The sequence below is a fragment of the Zootoca vivipara genome, chromosome 6, assembly GCF_963506605.1.
Source record: "Zootoca vivipara chromosome 6, rZooViv1.1, whole genome shotgun sequence".
Lineage (NCBI taxonomy): Eukaryota > Metazoa > Chordata > Lepidosauria > Squamata > Lacertidae > Zootoca > Zootoca vivipara.
In genome coordinates, this window is record NC_083281.1 from 87050718 (window position 1) to 87072621 (window position 21904).

General features: G+C 46.3%; 1 protein-coding gene across 2 annotated transcripts in view; it reads right to left on the bottom strand.

Annotated features, from left to right (window-relative positions):
* CAPZB (capping actin protein of muscle Z-line subunit beta) overlaps positions 1-21904 on the bottom strand; it is a 66559-nt gene that overhangs the window by 26140 nt on the left and 18515 nt on the right. For both annotated transcript variants that reach the window (XM_035117843.2, XM_035117844.2), the window contains exons 2-3: positions 14508-14597; positions 96-217 (exon numbers count right to left, since the gene is read on the bottom strand). In XM_035117843.2, the coding sequence (XP_034973734.1) occupies positions 96-217; positions 14508-14597 (212 nt within the window). The remainder of the gene's footprint in view (positions 1-95; positions 218-14507; positions 14598-21904) is intronic.

The window sequence follows — 21904 nt, forward strand, 5'->3', positions numbered from 1 at the left end:
AATCTGCCTGAGATCAAAAGGGGTAAAAAGAGGAGGAGTCAATTGATGGATAGTATAAAGGAGTGTTTCCCTGTCCAGAGAAGGAAAGCAGTCACCTATAGGAGTCTCCATCTCTGTTGTAGTCGCACAGTAAGTAGTCCTTCCCCACTACTTTATCACGAGCGATCTTCAAAGGCTGGTCAACAGAAGACAGGAGATCTTCACAGAGGCTGGGGACCTGTAAACAGAAGCAGGAAGTTGGGGGTGGGGGACACAAGATGCAAAAAGTGAGGCAGAGGTGCTTTCACCAATCACTCTCTACTCCTGTAAATGTATGTCTGAATTGCAGCTCCTTTATAAAGCAGCCTTCGTGATGAGGATGTCAGAAGGGACACTGCTTTCCATGCAAACTTGCCTGTTTAGACCCTTATTAAAGACCCTGCCCTGCAACTCCCTCTCCTGCATCCCCATACGTGAGCCTCCCTGGATAGGCCATTTAACCAAGAAGAGCCTATTGCCATCGCTGTCCACCTAACTTCCCACAGCAGGATCATGGGAAGGTACCCACCTACCTCAATACCGCCCACACTGACCGGCAGTGGCTCTCCAGAGTTCCAGACAGGGGATGTTGCCAGCCCTACCTGGAGATGCTACTTGGAACTGAGTCTGGGAATGCTTTTTTTCAGGAGGTAATCAAGGGTTTGCAGTACTGGCACCACTGTTGTTGTTGTTGTTGTTGTTGTTGTTGTTGTTGTTGTTGTTAAAAAGTGTGGCACTTACTGTAACAACTTCATGGTGAGTACCGGCACCTATTTTTCTAGGGGGGGAAAGCACTGAGTCTAAGGCTTTCTGCATGTAAGGCACTGAGTGACAGCTCTTCCCCACCCGGAAGAAGGGTCCCCTGGAGAAGGACCTCATCACCTACTCTTAATCCCACTGGTTCATTGCATTTATATTCCACCTTTTTCTCCGCGGAGCACCATGTAGCGTACATAATTCTCCCCCTCATTTAATCCCCACAACAAGGTGGGTTAGGCTGGGAGGCAATGACTGGCCTATGGTCGCTCAGTGACAGTTTCATGGTGGAGTGGGAGGGGGGATTTGAACCCTGGTCTCCCAGCAGGTTCTAGTCCTACACTCTAGCCCAGGGGTCAGCAAACTTTTTCAGCCGTGGGCTGGTCCACCATCCCTCAGACAATGTGGTGGACCGGACTATATTTTTTGGGGGAAGGGGAAATGAACGAATTCTTATCCCCCACAAATAACCCAGAGATGCATTTTAAATAAAAGCACACATTCTACTCATGTAAAAACATGCTGATTCCCGGATTGTCCACAGTCCAGATTTAGAAGGCGATTGGACCGCATCCAGCCACTACCCCACATTAGCTTTGATACATTTCTAAAGCAAATTTCAATAAATGTTCTTCCAAAGGCAGCTCCCATTAAAAATAAAACAAAACAAAACAGGTATCGGTTAAAAAACATCTGAAGAAATCAATTCCATGGTCTATTGTCATTTTAAGTTGTGAAAGTTTTAAATTGTTGTAGATAAATTTGTTTTATCCTTTTTTTGTAAATCGCTTTGAGGGTTTAGAACTATATATTTATATTTATATTTATATTTATATTTATATTTATATTTATATCTATATCTATATCTATATCTATATCTATATCTATATATATGGTTTTCAAGTATAAACAAACACATAAGCAGAGGAAGTTTTCTGTTGAATAATGCATGCTGTGAAATTCATCATACCACTATAGTTACCTCACCCCATAGGCATACACAGAACCACGACAACAACAAAAACTGAACAACTATAACAAATAAACTAACTAAATACTCCCCTCCCTGCCCCACTTTCTACCAACCCTTTTGGCGGCTTTTTTTTTTTAAGAACAACAACCAACAACAATCAAGTGCTGTGTAAGCTTTATGGAAGCAAATAAAATTAATAAATAGTACAGTCTCCAAGGCCAGGCCACACAATGAGATTTCCAGCCGCAATTTTGTAAGCCAAAGTTTTTAAGACAGAGTTTTCAAGGCCCATTTGAAATTATCCAGGGTTGGGGCCTGCCTAATCACACTAGATGATAATTCCACTATTGCGGCACACTGGTGTGCCCTTATACATGTGTGTGTGCACGCACACACGCAAGCACGCACCCCCCCAGAGTTTTGTCTAAAGCAATTCAGGTTTCAGCACTGTGGCCACGGGTGTGGTCTCAAAGTTGAATGTATGTGCGCACATACACCTATTAGTCACAGTCTCTGCTTCTTGCCAAATTGAGGGCTGTAAAGCAACTGCTGAAGGGGGTAGCGACGGTGGGGGGGGGGCAGACCTTGAAAAAGTGGTAAATATTTATATCTGAGTGGAAATCCAAGAGCTGCTAAGAGAATAAGCTGCCCCGTGAACGGCAGCTTAATTTTTTCCACTAACTCATGCATGCTCTGGGTGGAGTTTAATATACTTTCCAGGCACACTGCCAAACATTACTATGTTGGATAACTTTTTCTGTTTTTTAAATACGTTTTCCTCTGACATGTGCTGCTTTTTCAAGGGAGGCGGCACTGCAGAAAACACTGTGGTACAAATTAAACATAAAACAGCATGAGCTGCAAATAAGACCATACATTTTTTTTAAAATGTCATTTGCAAATAAGTCCACAAAAGTGACACACGTGAGAATTGCGCTTAACAAACTTAAAAATAATAAAAAAAGTTGCCTACTATGAAAGCACTCCTGATTTATCACATACCACTGGTTTTGTTTCAGTATAAGGATGTTTATGAGCTGTAGGTAGCAGGGTACCATCTTAGAGAATGAATTCCGTTCTCTCTCACACACACACTTCTCTCTCAAACACACAGGAAATGTGCTTTCCCAGATGCAAAGAAAATGTCACAGAGGGACTGAGCCTCAGTGGTGGAGCACCTGCTTGGCATGTAGAAGCTACTCCCCACAAGCATCAGCCTCCTAGCATCTCTAGTTGGAAAGGAGAAGCTAGAAGAGTTGGGAATGAGAATCTTAATACTGTCAGGAGACCCTTGTGCCCATCTAGTTCAGGCTTATCTACAGCAGCTGGCAGCGGTTCTCCGGGGGAGCCACAGCCAGCCAGAGGAGACATTACTGGGCAATTGTCTGATCAAGGGTAGGAAAGTTTATTTTGTTCATGAATGTTCCCAGGAAGCTCACAAGCAGGGCAAGCCGGAGGCAGTCGCTCCTTGCTAGTCTCTCCTTGTTTTTATCCATGAAAATGTTGTGTTTTGAATCTTTTTGTTTTCTGTAAAAAAGAACACAAAATTCAATAACATGCAAGAATGAAGAAATAAAAACAACTGAATGAAAATAAAACCGCACAGTACGGTATATATTTGAGTTGTTTCATTCACATATCCTAGGAAAAAAGATTATGGCTGTGGGGTTTAAGTAATTGTTTAAACCGGTGGTATTATTTTTAATATAAATTGTTTCATTGTTTTTAGAGTTTGCATGAAAGGTTTTCTTTTAACTGTCAAATTGGTTTCATTAATCCTTGAGCATGTGTTTCTGTGGCTTTATTCCATTTTTACAATGTACGCCAATCTGATGGATTTAAGCAGTGAAGCGGTCCATAAACTTGTTTAAGTAAAAAATTATTCTTGCTGCTATTTGCTTTGAGATGTTTCATAGGAAGCGATCTACAAATGGATTAAATAAAATAAAAGTTGGCTAAGGCACTCCAGACCCTTAGCTGAACACACAGGCGAGTCCTACAACCTGTTCATGTAGCGCACATCTGGACCCAGACCACCCTGAAATACCAGAGGCATTTCTCTTAAAAGATCAGACTTTTTTGTCCCTTCAAATGAATGAATGAATGAATGAGACAACTTGGGGGGGTGGAGGAAGGAGGGGGTTACAAAACAGTGGTAACATCCTGAAGGGACAGAGAGATTAGCTGCAGACAAAGAGGGAAACAAATTGAAAAGGAGAAGAACGCTACATTTACAGTGGGCTTCAAACAAGGGATGGCATTGTCCTTCTGAAATGCTAATCTGGCTGGAACCAGTGAACCAGGTACTGGGACAAAGTTTTAATTAAAAATAAACTACCTTTCCAACCAGAGAGACAAGTGGCCACCTGTGCACGGCCAGAAACCGAACACCTCCCTGAGCAGCTGGCCAAACTCTTGCTTCCTGCTCAGGAGTCAGGATGCTGATGGACTTACTGAAAGCTCAAAAAACTGGGCACATAGAGGCAAAGGTGATGAGGGTGTCAGCTAGCATCAGAGAAGGTCTCTGGGATTAGAGCTGAAACGGGGAACATACCAGATCAAGTGCCAAACTTTATTTTCATACAAGTAGGTGTAGGTGTGTGTGTGTGTGTGTGTGTGTGTGTGTGTGTGTGTGTGTGTGTGTAAATCAGGAATTTAGAGGCATGTGCCCCTGAATGCTACTTGCTGGGAATGACAGGTGGGGAGAGTTGATGTTCTCAGGTCCTGCTTTTGGGATTCCCATAAGCAGCTTGTTGGCTGCTGTGAGAACAGGAGGCTAGACTCGATGCACAGTTGGCATGACCCATGATCTTATGTCAGATATTTCCTTCTGAAATTAGCTTTGCTTTATTAGGAACATACCTAGAGGTGAGTGTGGGAAGAGGAAAGTCACATCAAAAATTACCGTGCCTGTTTCTCAGCAGGATTAACTACTCCTGATGCAACACACACACACACACACTCATTCAGAAGATGGATGGAATAACAGCAAAGGGTTTGGGTGGCATTTTTCTAAGTTTCCAGCTGGCCACGGTTTAAAAACAGGATGCTGGATCAGACCCTCAATACGATCCAGCTCTTGTGCAGCTTTGATTCCTAAAGTTTTACACTTCAAACTCGTGGTTGCCCTCGGGCTTTGGACCGTGTTGAAGTGGAAATAATGTGAAGTCCTTGTTGTGCAGAAGCCAGTCCCAACACCTTGCCATGCTCAAACATAATAATTATTTGTAAACCACCTAAAAGGGCCAGGTGCGGTACTAAAATTAAAAGACACACTGCAGCCACAGAGAGGGCCTACCCGCAGGCTCAGGAGCTCAAGGGAGGTTACAGATTAGGAAGGAAAGGAGAACAAAAAAAAAGGCAAACGTGAGAAAGGCAGACATTTCACCACATCCTGCTTGGGGTCAACGCCACAGTCCTCTTTGTCGCCAGTCCCCATCACTAATTGATTATTGGGATGGGGTGGAAGGAGATGCCCAGATCATGACACCACCGATAATGAGTTCTTAAAAGGATTCTGCTATTCAGGAATTGGTTTGGGGGTTCCTGATGGAGAGGGGCTGTTCTCGCTCTCAGTTTCAGCTGGGGTTCCCTGCTCTGGGTCAATGCACTGTGCATACATTGCCACAGGAAGCCTAACTGCAGTCCTGCAAGGTAGGCTAGTGTTATTCCCATCTTGCAGGGATTGTTGGGGTGGTGGCAGAAGGAGGGAGAAGCTCTGAGGTTAGGAAGGGTCCCTCCCCCAAGTTTTGAAGCAGAGATAAAAGAGGTGAGTTCTCCCCTAATTTATCCCATAGTCTCTTACCCTCACAATGCCACATTTGATTTTGTGAGCAAGTGCCAGACAGGAATCCATTATGGCTGTCAGCAGCAGAGGCACCTTGATTGATTGATTGCATTTATAGCCCACCTTTTTCTCCTAGGAACCCAAGGCAGGGTAAACTGTTCTCCCCCTCTTCATTTTACACCCACAACAACCCTGTAAGGTAGGTTAGATGAGAGACAGTGACTGGCAGCTGCTCACCCAGTGGCTTCATGGCTGAGTGGGGATTACACCATATTGATTTGTGCCACATTATTCCAATAATGTTCCTTGGACACAGTTACTTTTCCTCAACATACCAGACTAGTTGGCAGTCATCTCTGGCAAACGCCATGGTTCAAAACTTATTGAACTGTAAAGCACCATGGGGATTGTTTAAACCAACAACTATAGAATAGGCAATGTTTCTGAAGAGGTGGCAGGCAACGTCAAATCCAACCTTGCAGCCACTCATGGCCAAATGCACAGGAAAGATCCACAAGACACTAATCTGCCTTCACACCCTATTTGTGGTGGTGGGGGCTTCCCCAGTGGCTTCTGTCTGGCAACTGCTAGAAAGAGGACCCAGCAAGGCTCTCATAGGTTAAAGTGCTTAGATTCCATAACTTGTAGCCCCCAGAGGGTTACTGGAAGTCTGGTCACCTGAAAGTGCTTTGTAGGAACACATGAAGCTCATGAACTGTTTTAGGGGGATTCCCAACCCTCCTGGTGTGTCCCCCAAAGATTTTGTGCACTTCTGCAGAACCTGGGATTCTCCAGAGCCTGCTGACACTGCCCTTTATGTGTGGGAGGTGTTTTTCTAGCTAAGAAAGTGATTGGCACTCTCATCTTAAACATCGGAAATAGGGGAAATCCATGTGAATAGAGGACCCCAAAGGAATTGTGGGAGGCAAAAACATAACAGGAGCCACGGGGATGATGGGGTAGGCCAAAGACATAACCTGGGTTCTTGCTTGTTGTTTATTGCATTTATATGCCACCTTTTCCTCTAAGGAGCTCAAAGTGGTGTACATGGTTCTCTCCCTCCTCATTTAATCCCTACAACAACCCTATGAGGTAGGTTAGGCTGAGAGGCAGTGACTGGCCCAAAGTTACCCAGTGAACTTCATAACAGTGTGTGGATTCCAACTCTTCTCTCCCAGGTCCTGGTTAGACACTCTAACCACTACACCACACTGGCAGTAGAGTTAAGGCCCAAGAGTGGAGCATCCTTATTTTGTACCACAATGGTGCCCACCGCGAAGCCACTTTCCTCCAAAGCAAAGCTTTCCTTGGCAGGGAAGGAGTGGGATCACTTAAGTTTTATTATTTAATTGCATTTCAAGCCTTTACAGTTCTGGTTCTCATTTGAATTCTTACAGGACTGATGTCACCCGTATGGAAGTGAAAGGGGGGGCACGGAAATCGGAGTTGGTCAACGTCAGGGTGAAAACCACTTGGATGTTTGGAGCCAACGGAAGGGAGCCAACACTTCCATAATGACAAATTGAACTGATGCCCCCCTCTCTCTCTCTCTCTCTCTCTCTCTCTCTCTCTCTCTCTCTCTCTCTCTCTCTCTCTTTCTCTCTCTCTCTCCACCCCCCACTTGACCAGCCCAGACTGGATTCTAGCCATGCTAGGCCCACATCTAATAAAAATTTTTGTTATAATTCTATTGAGTCATCCAGCAGGCTTTTAAAAGCTTCCTCTTGAAGCAGAAAAACAGGTCCAGTCCAAGGACTGTCGTAGAAATAATGGGACCGGAGGGGTGGGGAGAGAGAATCTCATACATGATGGGATGCATCTAATGCTAGTCCTACTCAGAATAGATCCGCTGAAGTTAATGGGCCTAAATTAGCCATGTCCGTTGATTTCAGTGGGACTGCTCTAAGGGGGTTAACATCAAATACAACCCAATGACTCCTGCTGATCCATCAAGGCCTCAGAAGGATTCCTAAAATAGCAATGGGCTACAGTAGTTCCCAAAGTGGATGGTACCACTCCATGGGGGGCTGTCGGATTCCCTAGGGCCCCCTGGAGGTGTAAACAACTATCAGACTTTGAAAAGCTGGTATCACTAGATCCAGTTCATCCATTTATTCAAATAAACCAAACCACTTAACTGCACTTTGAACAAATGTGCTGTTAACTGTTACTGTTTTAATGTGTTACTAGTATCATGAAGCCCATTAAATTAACGGGTGCTAGAACATGCGATTCCCCCTGCCCATTCCCGCTCTCTCTCCCCCTCCCTTCTTTTCTCCACCCACACATGCCAGGACTCTCCTGGGCTGCCACCGGTGCTGCTCCTCCTTCGCTGCTCTGCCTCCTCCTCCTCCGCTGCCGGGGTCCATGCCTAGGCAGGGGAGGAGGGAAGGTAGGGGCGGCCAGGGCCTTCTTTCCTTCCTGCCCTCCCCCTGGGCTCAAACCCCCTCCTTGTCCGCCGCCTCCGCCTCAGGACCAGGCCTAAGCCCCGCCGCTCCAGCAGCTGCTCCCACCGATGCTCTCCCTGTCGTTCGCCCCCCCTCGCTCAGCCTCGCGATTGCACCGCGAGGGAAACAGTAGGCAGAGGGGTGGGGTGGGGAGTGTGTGTGTGTGTGTGTGTGTGTGTGTGTGTGTGTGTGTGATGCCCGCTTGCTGCTGGTCGCTGGGGGGGGAGCGTGGGGGGGGGAGGAAAAGAAAGCAGCCTTCTCCCCCTCACGCTTTAGCGCAAGCGCAGTGAGGCGCTGTCCGGCCGGTAGCAGCGGTTGGCGGCCGCAGGGAAACGGGAGGCAGAGGGATGGGGGGGGGGAGAGCGTGTGTGTGTCCAGTCTCTGCGTCCAATCCCTGTGTCCATGGGGCACATGCGCAGTAGCGCAAACCCAGGGACACAGGGACTGGACGCAGAGACACTTGCACTTTATTATATAGGATTAATCGTCCTCAGTGTGTTGTACAAGCCACTGTTCTGTATCATGCTTTTTAGGGTAGTGGGCTCGAGATGAGTTTAGGGAAGCAAGGGGGTGGTAGCAGCCAAAGTTTGAGCAACACTGGCCTAAAAGGTCTGAAAAGGGAGAAGGAAAGGTCTATGTATCATCCACATCCAAAACTGAGCTGGCAAAAACTTCTGGAGCATCTCTCTCACACATAAATTAGCTTAATCCTCCATAGAGCAGAACTCAGAGGTTAAACATCTCAAGACCAGGGCAACACTTACACTATATCTTTAAAGCCCTATGACGCCACTTTAACAATCATGGCTTCCCCCAAAGAATCCTGGGAACTGTAGTTTGTTAAAGGTGCTGAGAGTAGTTAGAAGCTGAAATTCCCAGCGAACCCTGGGAAGAGGGATTGACTGCTAAACCACCATTATTTTAAGGTTGTTTTAAACTGTTTTTTTAATGTTTTAACATTGTAACCTGCCCTGGGACCTAAGAGCAAAGGGTGGGTAATTAAACGTAACCATAATAATATATGGGCCATTGACTCTTCTTAGGTTCAGCATGCTAGCCTTCAGGTGGGTTTTAGACTACAACTCCCATTAGCACCCCAGTCAGGAGAAACAATGGGAGTTGTAGTCCAAAACATCCAGAAGGGCTGGTGAAGGCTGCTCTGTGTTAACCAGATTAAGGTGCCACATGAAGACCATTCCAGTGAAGTCACTGATCTGTGGATGCTTAAAGCTCGTTTGAAGCCTGATTTAAACGGTGCCCTTCCTTGACTGCCTGTAGATGGGTTTTTTAAAAACAAGAGAGTGTCTTAAAACAAGTTCCGAATACCCCAATGGTAATCGCTTCTAAGTTGAAGGCATTTCTATTTACAGCTGGGCTCGCTGGGTGGAAAACTGGCATGCAGCGCTAATTTTGCCAAGTCCCCTGATTTTGATGCCAATAATCCTCCATTTGGATCTCTGACAGCTGCTTTCAGCATTAGGAATGGCCGGTTGCACCATTCCCGACATGCTCTACATCCTTCGGAAAGAACGCCAAGTTCATAAAAGGCCGCCCTTTTGAACCCCCGGCTGCTGTCAGCCGGGCGTCTCTTCCCATCAAGGTGCTCAAGTAAAGCCAGGCAGGACAAGAGGCAGTTTTTCCAAGCTTGCTAGGCTTCCTAGCAACAGTCTGGATTCCTGCATTTGTTCTGCACATGCATGCACACAACCACCAACACACACCAGTTTGTCAGCTCTTGCTGGGGGAGACAGACAATATGGCCATGTTTTCACAACCAAATTATTATCTTTCGAAGGCTGTATATAGCTGTTTTCAGCCTGATCACATACAAAATGGGTGAACAGAATCTGGTCACCTCCAGCTAGGAAGGAGGGCTTCATTCAGGCACATGCTGGGTACCTAGGGGCACAGAATGTGGCTTGGAGTGCAGAACCAAGCTTGCTGCCTTACATGAAACTTTCAATGCCAAGGTTTTGCAGATGCCTCAATGTACTAGACCTCATGGTGGTGAACATATGATTGAAGTCCCAGAAGTCAGAAAAGAAGGGGGGGGAGATGATTTCCAGAGGTCAGGGATTCAAAGCACCCTACCTCTCCTTTTGGGTGGAAAGGGATCAAAGCTCAGTGAAAGTGTACCTGTGGTCACCATTCTGTGGATCCCTGACAGCTTCTAGACCCCCACCTCTGACAGCTTCTAGACCCACACCTTGCTACAGTTCCCATCTTATCAAAATAGTTCCATTTACCAGACTTTCCACCGTGTGTGTGTTTTTAAAGGCAGGGTTTTTGTTTTTCAAAAAGAGAGCGAGCGAGCGAGAAAAACTTTATTTGCTTTTATCAGAGCCAACAAATGCTTAAACAGAAATCTGCCACATCACGCCAGGTTTGTCCACCGGTCGCCAGAGAGTGTGATAACAGAATGGTGACCACTAAAGCTCTCTCAGGCATTATTAACACGCAAGGCACATGTTTCCTAAGCTCTGTATGGTTAACCATCCCTGCAAGTGAGTTCATAATCTAAGAGACGCGGCACAAAAGGAAAAAAAGAATAGGGAGGGAAGAAAAAAGCTAAGCACTGGAGCAGTTGCAGCACTAGCTAAAGGATGGAGGCCAGGTTTGTTTTCCCTCCTGGCTGTGATAGTCCTTCTGGGAGTTGAGCCTTCAAGTGGTCATTAGACCCTTGGTTAGTGGCAGAGGCCTCCTCTATAACCTATGAAGTGATGCAGATATTCTCTATCTACACCCACATGTACCTTTCTCTCATTGGATGAGATAAGGCTTTAAGTCAAGCCATGCTGAGGCTTTATAGCAGCGTTTCTCAACCGCTGTTCCGCGGCACACTAGTGTGCCGCGAGACGCTAGCTGGTGTGCCGTGACGTGCGGCGACGAGAAGGGCGATTTGCATTGTCGCGTGCCTGGCGGCCGCCAATAATAAGCACTGACCCGCCTGAAAGCAATATTTCTCCTCCTCTTTCCCAAAGCTCAGTGCAAACGAGCCTGGCGGCCGCCAATAAACAACACTAACCAGCCGGACGGCTTGTGAAGCCTTATTACAGGAGATTGCAACCAACACAGCAATTGGCAAGTGTTTCTTACAGTCATAATTAGAGTCAATATAGGGCGGCACAGAGTTAAATTTTTTAACTTTTTTAATGGTGGTGTGCCTTGTGATTTTTTTCACGGAACAAGTGTGCCGTGGCCCAAAAAAGGTTGAGAAACACTGCTTTATAGTTCTGCTTGCCTTTCTACTTGTTTATTAAGAACACAAGGAAAGCCCTGCAGGATCAGGCTAAGAGCTCACTTAGCCAAGCAGTGTTCTCATTGTGGTCACTCAATGGAGACCGGGGCTTGAACCCCCTGTCGGCAATGAAGCTTGAAGAGCAACCATGGGACAGGAACCGCCTCTCAGCCTAACCTACCTTGCAGGGTTGCTGTGAGGATTAAACAAGGAGGGGGAGAACTAGGTACGCCATCGAGCTCCATGGAAAAAAATGTTGGATATCAATGCAATAAATAAATTATAGTTTTCAACAATGTTGTTGTTGTTGTTGTTGTTGTTGTTGTTGTTGTTGTTGTTGTTAAAAAAAACATCAGTACTGACCAAATGTCTATATGAACCCAGGAAGTAGGATTCAAGTACAAGAGCTCTCTCTCCTCTTGGGGTTTCCAACAACTGGCATTCAGAAGCATTGCTGCAGAGGCAGAGAATAGCTATCATGGCAAGTAGCCATTATTAGACTTATCCTCCAATTTGAATTTGTCCATTCCTCTTTTAAAGCCATCCAAGTTGGTGCTCATCACTCCCTCCAGCAGCAGTGAGTTCCATAGTTTAACTATGTACTGCATGAAGAACAACCGTTAAAATGGCTACTTGCCGAAACAATCCTCATATTGCAACCCTAAAAAGCAGCCGCCTCCTGCCCCTCTCCAACAAACAACTTCTAAAAACCTTGCAAAGCACCCAAACGGCTGCTCCAAGCTGCCCATTTCCAAATACAGTAATTGGTAATTAAGATGCCAAGCCTGAGCGCTCCCTGCCAAGGCGGATTACTGGCACCCGCAGGCCCCGCTCCTTTCAGGCTGTGCTTTGGGGAGGCCCGTGACTGACAAGGGCTCTAATGAACTCTAATTACAGGCTCGACAGCAGCCCAAGGAAGCCACAACAGATGTGAGGGGGGGGAGGGGTCGGCCGTGCCGCTCTGCTAATGAACAAGGAAGCGTTTGGGAGCTGATGAGGGGCAGTGACCCGGAAAGGGCCCCCACCCACTACCCACCTCCCACCAGGCCGTGCCCTTTTGGTTTCATGTTCAAGTTGGATATTTTCCCTTCTGTCAGCACAATTGTGTACAGAGCAAGACACCTCATGCAGCTTGACAAACGGGAGCTGCAAGGACCTTGGGGGGGGGGGGCGGATTATCACTAAGCAGCTTAAATGAGGCTTCCACTTTTGCATTCCACCAGTTCAGACCCAGATATGTGGGTGGGTGGGTGCCTCAGGTAAGACACCCTCAGTGGGCCCCCTTAACTTGTAAGAGGTGAGGTATGCAGGCCTTCGGCCTCCCTAAGCACCACAAGCAACAAGGAAGTTATAGAAACATAGGAAGCTGCCATAAGACCCTAAAGAAGAGCCTGTTTGGTCAGGTCAATGACTCATCTAGTCGAGCTTCCTGTTCTCACAGTGGCCAAGCAATTGCCTGTGGAAAACCAGCAAGCAGGATCAAAGTACAAGGACACTTTCTCCTGCAGTTTCCTGCAACCAATATTCAGAAACCTCACTGCTGCCAACTGTGGAGGCCCAGCCCAGCCATTGTGGCTGGTAGCCATTGACAGCCCTATTCTCCTCCATGAATTGGTTCAATCCTTTTTAAAAGCCATCCAATAAACTTTTCTCTATCCACTTTCTCCATGCCATGCATAATTTTATATAAACTTATAACCTCCACTGAGCAATATTGTTGGTCCATCTAGCTCAGTATTGCCTACACTGACTGGCAGCAGCTCTCTGGGATCTCAGACAAGGGTCTTTTGCAGCTCTGCCTAGAGATGCCAAGGAGAAACATTACACTTGTAAAGATTTACGATGCTACGGGCCTGCTCACAGGTAAGTTAATTGCAAGGCTGTCCAAGACCACAATGCCTTTTTGTGCCACCAACGTGGATTAATTAATCTTTAGATAGACTCCGAAGACGTATTTGAAGCTGCACTGTCTGGAACAGCTCTCCAAAATCTCAGGAAGGAAGAGAGATCTTAGGAACATAGGAAACTGCCTTATACAGAGTCAAGCCACACTGACTGGCTGCTGCTCTCCAGGTTTTTAGGTAGGGAATCTCTCCCAGTGCTGCCTCGAGATGCCACTGGGGATTGAACCAGGGACCTTCTGCATGCAAAATGGTATTCCACTGAGCTACAAAGTAGATAAGAATTTGGGACTCTCCTAACATAAAAAGGTAAAGGGACCAGTTGCAACCGACTCTGGGGTTGCAGCGCTCATCTCGCGTTATTAGCCGAGGGAGCTGGCGTACAGCTTCCAGGTCATGTGGCCAGCATGACAAAGCTGCTTCTGGCGAACCAGAGCAGCACACGGAAACGTCGTTTACCTCCCCACTGTAGTGGTACCTATTTATCTACTTGCACTTTGACGTGCTTTCAAACTGCTAGGTTGGCAGGAGCTGGGACTGAGCAAGGGGAGCTCATCCCATTGTGGGGATTCGAACCGCTGACCTTCTGATCGGCAAGCCCTAGGGCTCAGTGGTTTAACCCACAGTGCCACCCGTGTCCCCCTCCTAACATAAGATGTTGCTTTATGCTAAGTCAGGCCCTTGGCACATGTTCTACCACAGAGCTATAGTGTTTCTCCGATTACAGAAGCAGGAACAGAGGTGTACCCTCTGGATGAGGTCACAGTGTACCTCCTGAAAACAACAGCAGTCTCACACAAAGAAAATTAATTCAGACATCATATTAAGGGCACTGCAGTCTTTACACAACTCCTCAACTACAGTTCTCCCAATATCAGAGCTGTGAAATTTCAGCTACAAAATCAATTAACGAAGCAGAACCATAAACTACTGTTGAAAGGGGTTTGCAAACAATGAGTTGCCACAATGTCTGAGGCGAGAAGCCAAAATTTCAGCCACTGCTTTGCTTCTAGCGTCCACTGCTCCCAAAAAGAAGTGCGCCATGCAGATGGAAAGTGAGAGCAGACCAGCAGCTATGAACACTGATTTGCCTACTGCAATCTGGAGCAGGTGGAAAATGAAGACAATCAAATCTAAACCATGGTTTCTCTACCAAAACCTGCTACCCTCCAGATATGGTTGTACCAGGACTCCCACCAGCCAGCTGGCCAATAGTTAGGCACAAGGAAGGGAGCTGTAGCCCAAAACATCTGGAGAGCCCCAGGCAGGGGTAAGCTGTTCTACCATGTGCCGTTACCGGGATCTAAATTGGTTGGTGCAAACAATGGTTTGGCATGAACAGGGGACATGATAACTCTGCTCTAGTTTAAGATAGCCCAATACTCACCAAATCAATCAGGTCACTGAGGTTTTTCTCAATCTGCTGAGGAGGCAGACGCCTCATCAAATCCAAGGCACAATCCAGCTGCTGGTCACTCTGCGGGAGGAGGAACAGAAGAGGGGGGAGGATATTAGACCACTCACAGAGAACAGCATGAAGTTTCATTGTACCAAGTCAGACTGAGTGTTGACCCAACCAAGCCCCAGGACAGCCTACTTTGATGAACTGCAGAATCTTATATAGATCTTATTCCAAGCCCAATATCATTTTATCTATACAGTACTGTTTTGGGGAGTGAACACAAGACATTCTGCATGCAGAGCAGGTGCTCTGTCACTTAGCTAAGCCTTGACCCCAGCACACTGCATTGCTGTTGAACACAGTAAATAATGTCAGTACATTTTTTTGCAACTTGGGACATCTTGCACCAATAAAGGAAATCATTCAATACACACTGGAAGTGAGGCTCGCTTGGCACAGCTGTGTGGCGATGGAATTATTATCTGAGGGATCACCAAATCATTGCCCAAAGGCTTCCCACTTTCTGGGCTCCTGGTAACTGGAGCAATCTTGCAATTTAGGATCAAACTGTAGGGGGGATTGCCCCCCACCACAAAACAACCAGGTGCTCCCCTTGCCATACTTGTGACCACCAGCCACTTGGGGTCGAGTGGCCCTGCCTTAAACAGGGTAATGCCATCCCACATCCATTCTTTCTTCTAGTCTACAGTGTTTAGCTCCCAGCCGAAGCAAAGGTGAACAAGTGAAATAGGATACAAGAAACACACACACAACTGTTGCCATTAGGAGCAACAGGGAATACAAAGGCCCATCTAGTTCAGCATCTTGTTCTCACAGCAGCCAAAAAAGTGCCCACACAGGGCATGAAGACAACGGCCTTCCCTCTCAGTGACTCATAAGAAGGGACTTGAAGCTGGATGAGGCCAAAAGAAGTCAATCTAATCCAGCATTCAGCAGCCCACCCAGATGCCCCAAACAGCGTTCAATTTTCCCAGGCACGTTTTGCACCTGACTATTGGACACTTGAGACCATGAAGGTGCCTGGGCACCAGATGCCTCCACCATCAGGAGGCGCACGCCTGGGGATCCTTGGATTTTGTCTGTTTTCACACACTAGCTACACATCCTGTATAATTCTATCCATTATATGCAATGATCTGCACAATCAGAATGAATTTCAGGGACCAAAAAGACATGTTGAAAATATGACTTTTGAGCCGCCTGGCCAAAAATGGCAACTAGGCATTCCGTTTTGGTGACTGTAACCCTGATTTAAGGAGCCATTTGGCGCATAGCTCTATATCGGAGTTTCTATCGCTGGACCCAAAGGGAAGCCAACAAGCAGGACCCAAGTGCAACGTGCGCACCTCCCTCTCTCTCCCCATTTGTCGAACCCCAGCAACTGGTTTACAGAGGCACACAGCCTGTGGCAGTGACAGTATACCGTAGTGTAACTTTATGCTGCAAGAGTACATCCAGAGGGAAGACAACTTCTGTTGATGTTGGCAGGGAGAGGGAGGCAGCACACACTTGCAGGGAGCAGCAAGGCTGGGAGCTATGCACTTCTCTCTCCCCTCCACCCCCCCCAATTTCAACAGGAAAGAATACAGAGCCCCATAGATGTGCCTGCAAACTGTCCTCAGCAGTTTTGTGGCGCCAAGGGCTCCCAGCGCACCACCTGTCATTAGCGAGTGGTGTCAGCGCTTCCTCCTTTACAGGAGTTGGAAATGCCAACCATGGATGGAGCCTGGGAACGGATTCTTAGGTATGAATTCTTCAGAGGTCACAGCGCGCGCACACACACACACCCCGATCATGCAGCACTTGCACACTCTCAAAACAGACAGGCCAAATAAACAAATGCTGACGTGGCGGAAGGTGGACCCTATGGTGGCGCCTGAAGTTGAGAGTGGGGGGATACTTTTGACCAACTATACAGAACAGGTTGCAATTGTCTAGAAAACACATTACCAGTCCTCAGATTTTTAATCAGCAAGCGCAGACACAGATCCTTTACATGTTTATATTTATTATATTTTAATGAAAACCACCTTCAGCTGACTGGTGGAGAGGTGGGATGAAATATAAAAACAATTCCCCCTCCTTCTCTTCCTTTCCACCACCTCTTCACTCTTTTGTGTAGCAACTTGTTAAAAGGTACTTGCTTCAATGTCTTAAAATATATTTGGAGAAGCAGGGGGGAAAGAGTGGCAAGTTAGCTGGATTTCACTGCTGCCAAAGGCAGGCTTGTACAGTAGTAGTAATTCACCTATGGAGAGCAAGAATTGCCTACATGTGAGCAGGAACACAGCAGCAGTGGGAGCTGCCTTTATCAGACACTGACTGGCAGTAACTCTCGGGGTTTTCTGACAGGAAGAGTCTCCCAATCCTATCCAGAGATTAAACCTGAGACTTTTTGAAAGCAAAGTAGATGAGCTACCACTAAGCAATGGAAAACTCTTGCAAAGTGGTTCTCAAAGTGCCAAAAATGACAGAGGAACACACAGGAAATCAGGCTAGCAATTTTGGGAGGGCAGTTTGAAATGCTAGAAATGAAATATGCCACAGAGCAGAGGAGTCCTAGCCTTTCACAGCAATAAGCAGATATTTGACAAAACAATCCACCTGGTCATTGTAGTTTTTTTTTGTATACCATCAGTACTAAAAATATAATAAAAAATTATCTACAATTTATTTATTTTTAAAACCCACCTGGCCATTAGAACCTAAGAACTTTACCCCAAGTTTATTTCCTCCTCCCTCCCAATGCATTTTCCTTTTGTGCTGTAAGCCTTTTGTGCTTGTAATTCTGATGAAATGGACAGCCTGCTTTTTGTAGTGATGCTTAAGCTGCTCTGGGAGTCTTTTTTGGCAAGATATTAATTTTTTTCTAAATAAAATAGTAAATATAAAGAACAGGGAAAGGGGAAATACTGGAGGTTTGTCTCAACCCAGTTGTCAACAAACCACAAGCTTTTGTCTCTTTCCACCCCCAACCCCGAGCATCACTTTCAGTTTCCTATTTTATACAACCTACAGTTGCTTGCAATGTCTGAATCAGCAAACTCCAGGCCAGAACTCCAGGGAGCCAAGTGTGGTGTAGGGATTAGAGTGTTGGACTAAGACCTGGGACACCTGGTTCAAATCCCCACTTAGCCATGAAGCTCACTGGGAGACCTTGGACCAGTTACTTCCTTTCAGCCTTTATCCTCATAACATGGTTCTGAGGATAAAGAGAACCACTTACTCTTTTCTTAAGTCCTTGAAGGAAAAGTGGGATAATACTTGTTAAAATAAGAATATAAAGAACATAAGAAAAGCCTTGCTGGATCAGGCTAATGGCTCATATAGTGAAGCATCCTGTAAACACAGTGGCCAGATGCCTGTTGGAAACATGCAAAGCTGGATTCAAGCACAAGAACACTCTTCCTTCCTGGAGTTTCCAGAAACTGGTATTCAGAAGCATTGCTGCCTCCAATTGTGGAGGCAGATGTAATGCAACGTAGCAGACCCATTGTTTACAGTTCTGGTTTGGAGGATAAGAGCAAGCCACAGTTTCCCATTTCATACATCAGAATAAACTATGGTTTGCATGACGAAGAAAACAAACCACACCACCTGCCCCCTAGTGTTCAAGCCTCCAGGTCATGCCTTGGAAGACCACTTGGTTCGGAGTCACGCTTCGTAGCTAGATGAAAATCCAGGGCCTGTATGCAAGCACACCTGTAGAAGCAATTCCAAATTCAGGAGCCTGGACTTTTTACTTAGCACAGATGCAGAAAAGCATTTTGCTCTACCCCAGGGGTGGGCAACCTAAGGCCCAGGGGCCGGATGCGGCCCAATCGTCTTTTCAATCTGGCCCACGGACGGTCTGGGAATCAGCATGTTTTTACATGAGTAGAATGTGTCCTTTTATTTAAAATGCATCTCTGGGTTATTTGTGTGGCATAGCAATAAGTTCATCTCCCCCCCCCCAAAAAAAATATAGTCCGGCCCACCACATGGTCTGATGGACAGTGGATCGGCCCACGGCTGAAAAAGGTTGCTGACCCCTGCTCTACCCTCTTCCCTGCTCATCCCCTCACAAAGGAAAAACAAACCAAAACACTGTTTAGGTTGGCATAGGAAGATGCAACTAGCAGCGACTCCAGAAAGAGGATCCTTCCGGCCACATACTGTCATTGGCCCCCACAGCTCCTTGCAACACAGTTTCAGAAAGCGAGCACACAGTTGCCGGGTCAGGGTCTCTGCTTCAGGATCGTGAGAACGCTAGAGGAAGCAGCTTGCCCCACCAGTGCCAGCTGGAATTGCTTAAAAAGCAGTGGAAGGGGAAAGAAGAGACACTAAACTTCACTGGCTGCTTCCTTAAGCACTTTCCTATGACTCAGAATTTTGGTTGGGAGAAAAAGTGTTACACATTGCTCATAAAGATTAATGATGTGGTGCTACAGGGCCGGATCACAGGTGAGTTAAACTTCAAGACTGCCCAAGGCTACAGTGCTTTTTCATGCCACCTACACAGATCTCTGGACAGACTCTGGAACATAACTGAAGCTGCTGAATACTGTTCGTACCCTGGATGGCAGCAGCTCTCCCAATTCTCAGGAAGAGAGACATTTAAGGAGCATAGGAAGTTGCTGGTCCATCTAGTTGAGAGCTGTAAACACTGACTGGCAGCAGCTCTCTTAAGATCTCTGGAAGATCTTAGGAACAGAGGAAACTGCCTTATACCAAGTCACATTCAGTGGTCCATCTAGCTCAGGACTGTCTAAACCAGGCATCCCCAAACTTCGGCCCTCCAGATGCTTTGGACTACAATTCCCATCATCCCTGACCACTGGTCCTGTTAGCTAGGGATCATGGAAGTTGTAGGCCAAAACAGCTGGAGGGCCGCAGTTTGGGGGTGCCTGGTCCAAACTAACTAGATAAAAAGGACCCCTGGACAGTAAACTCCAGTCAAAGGCAACTATGGGGTGTGGTGCTCATCTTGTTTTCATGCCAAGGGAGCCAGCGTTTGTCCACAGACAGCTTTCTGGATCATGTGGCAAGCATGACTAAACCACTTCTGGACACCGTGACGGAAGCCAGAGCACATGGAAACACTGTTGACCTTCCCGCCATAGCGGTACCTATTTATCTACTCACACTAGTATGCTTTCAAACTGCTAGGTTGGCAGAAGCTGGCACCTTCCAACTGGCAAGCCCAAGAGGCTCAGGGGCTTAGACCACAGTGGCACCTGCATCCCAACCTAAACTACTGCTGACAGTGGCTCTCTAGGGCCGTCCCAGCCATGCCTGAGGATTGAACCTTGGACCTTCTAAATGCAGGACCGTCTACAACTGAGCTACAGCCCTTCCAAGACTGAACCAGAGCCGAACCAAAGACTTTGGGTGTGCAAAGCATTTCAAGTTTCTAGTCCAGGGGTCAGGAACATATGTGGTTCTTGAACCCTATCACCCATCAGCCCCGGGGAGCATGACCAGTGGTCAGAAAGAATGGTGGTAGTTGACATCTAGCAAAACATGTTTCACCCTCCCTGTTCTAGTCCATCAAGCATCAACACAAGACAAGAACAAGATGGTTCAATGACAACACTGAATGGTAAGGAAGAAAAGGCAAGTAATGCACACAATCCAATGTGCAATCTTCATTAAGTTTTGTTCCCCACTATTTATTTCTTTCAGAGAACCAGAATAGTGTAGGATAGCAAGGCAAGACTGGACACAGATACAAGCTTGAGAGAGTGCAAAAAAAAAAAAGTCAGATGAAGTATTCAAAGCAAGAAGGGTGAGTTAAGAAGTTGGGCTTCAGGGACCTCTGTGCCATCCCCCATGACTACTGTGGGGACAGGGCGGGGAGTTGTTCTGCAACTCAAGCAAAACTACTCAAATTTGCATTATTTCATCAGAAATAATTTCTGTTGTTGGTGCAAAATTTGGATCTCCTCAGTCTTGCAAGTGAGTCTCCAAAGTTACTAATATTCATGACCACACATATCTGGCCATTCATGGCACACTGAAGCCCTGAATAGAGAAAAACACAAATTGTCTTCAAATTACAAAACTGCCTTGACTATGGTTCACTCTGGGTTGCCTTCTGATATATAATTTTGACCTTTCCCCTGCCCAGCACACACACAAGAGTTTCTGAACACGCCTTCACCTGCCAACAGAAACTAAACTGTACATAATGCTTGCATTACCCACCAACACCATGGCCCATCAGGGCATTTCCTCCTGCCCCAGAGTGCAGGGAATAAGAAAACACAACCCTTTGCACCACAAAAAGGCAACTGCGGAGCTCCACATACCAATCCCAGTGTGGGCTGCAAAGCAAGCCAAGATCTCCAAGGCTTTGGGATTTTCAGAGCATGTGGGCAATTTTCCATTGCTCGCATCTTCACCCCAGGAGCAAACTGCCGTGACAGGAGGGGGGAGTGCAGAGGGGAAGTTCTAAATGAACTTCTTATTTTACAATTCCAATCACTCCAGGATGGAGAGATCTAAGAGCCTAGAGCTAACGGGAACCCTGAGCCAAGGTAAATCTCCTTTAATAAACCTCTTGCAAAGATGCTTTCACTCCTTGGGATCTTCACTCTGACATCTGCTTTGTTACCAGCTGACCCTCCCCTTCTACTTAATACATTCTTGCTTTGCTTTCCACGAATCCTACAAGACTGAAAAATTCAGGGCTTTATCTGTGTAAAGTTCTCTCTCTTTTTAAAAAGGAGAGAAACAACTTCAAGGACATAACAGCAGTGAAAGCACTTGCTGTCTAAAGCTGTGGCTGTCACAGAGTGAAACATTTTTATCGCCAGATCGATATCAACTTGCTACAAAAGAATGCAAATGTTTGAGTTTTGGAGAACACCCCAGGAGGCACAAAGAATGGGTAAACTGTGTGCCCGAGGACACACACACGGGTGTACACATGGTATAACAATATGCTATAACTTCCTAAATAACATTTGACAACAAATCCAACGTCTACTTTCTGAAACCCTGAAGAGTTCTCCGAGCTGAATCAAATTGCTCACTATTTTGTGACATTTTGGTTGGTTCTAAGAAAAGACTGTAGATTTTAGAACTTCCCTTTCAGATGAAATATGGCTTGTGCATTGTCTTGAAGAGGGAACATAAGAACAATGTTACCTTTGACATTCCAGCAGTGGCCAAAATCTGCTGACCAAAACAGAGAAATTCTCCCCCGAACCATTATCTCCCCACAGCCCCAGACCAGAATTTTATGCTACATGCTCCCTCTAAACAGGCTGAGGTTAGGAGAGAGGGCGACATTCTCTTTGACCCTGCATCTTCTGTGTTTCTGTTTATCGTCTGCATAATAGAAGGGATGTTGATTATTTATACAACTTGTCATTAAC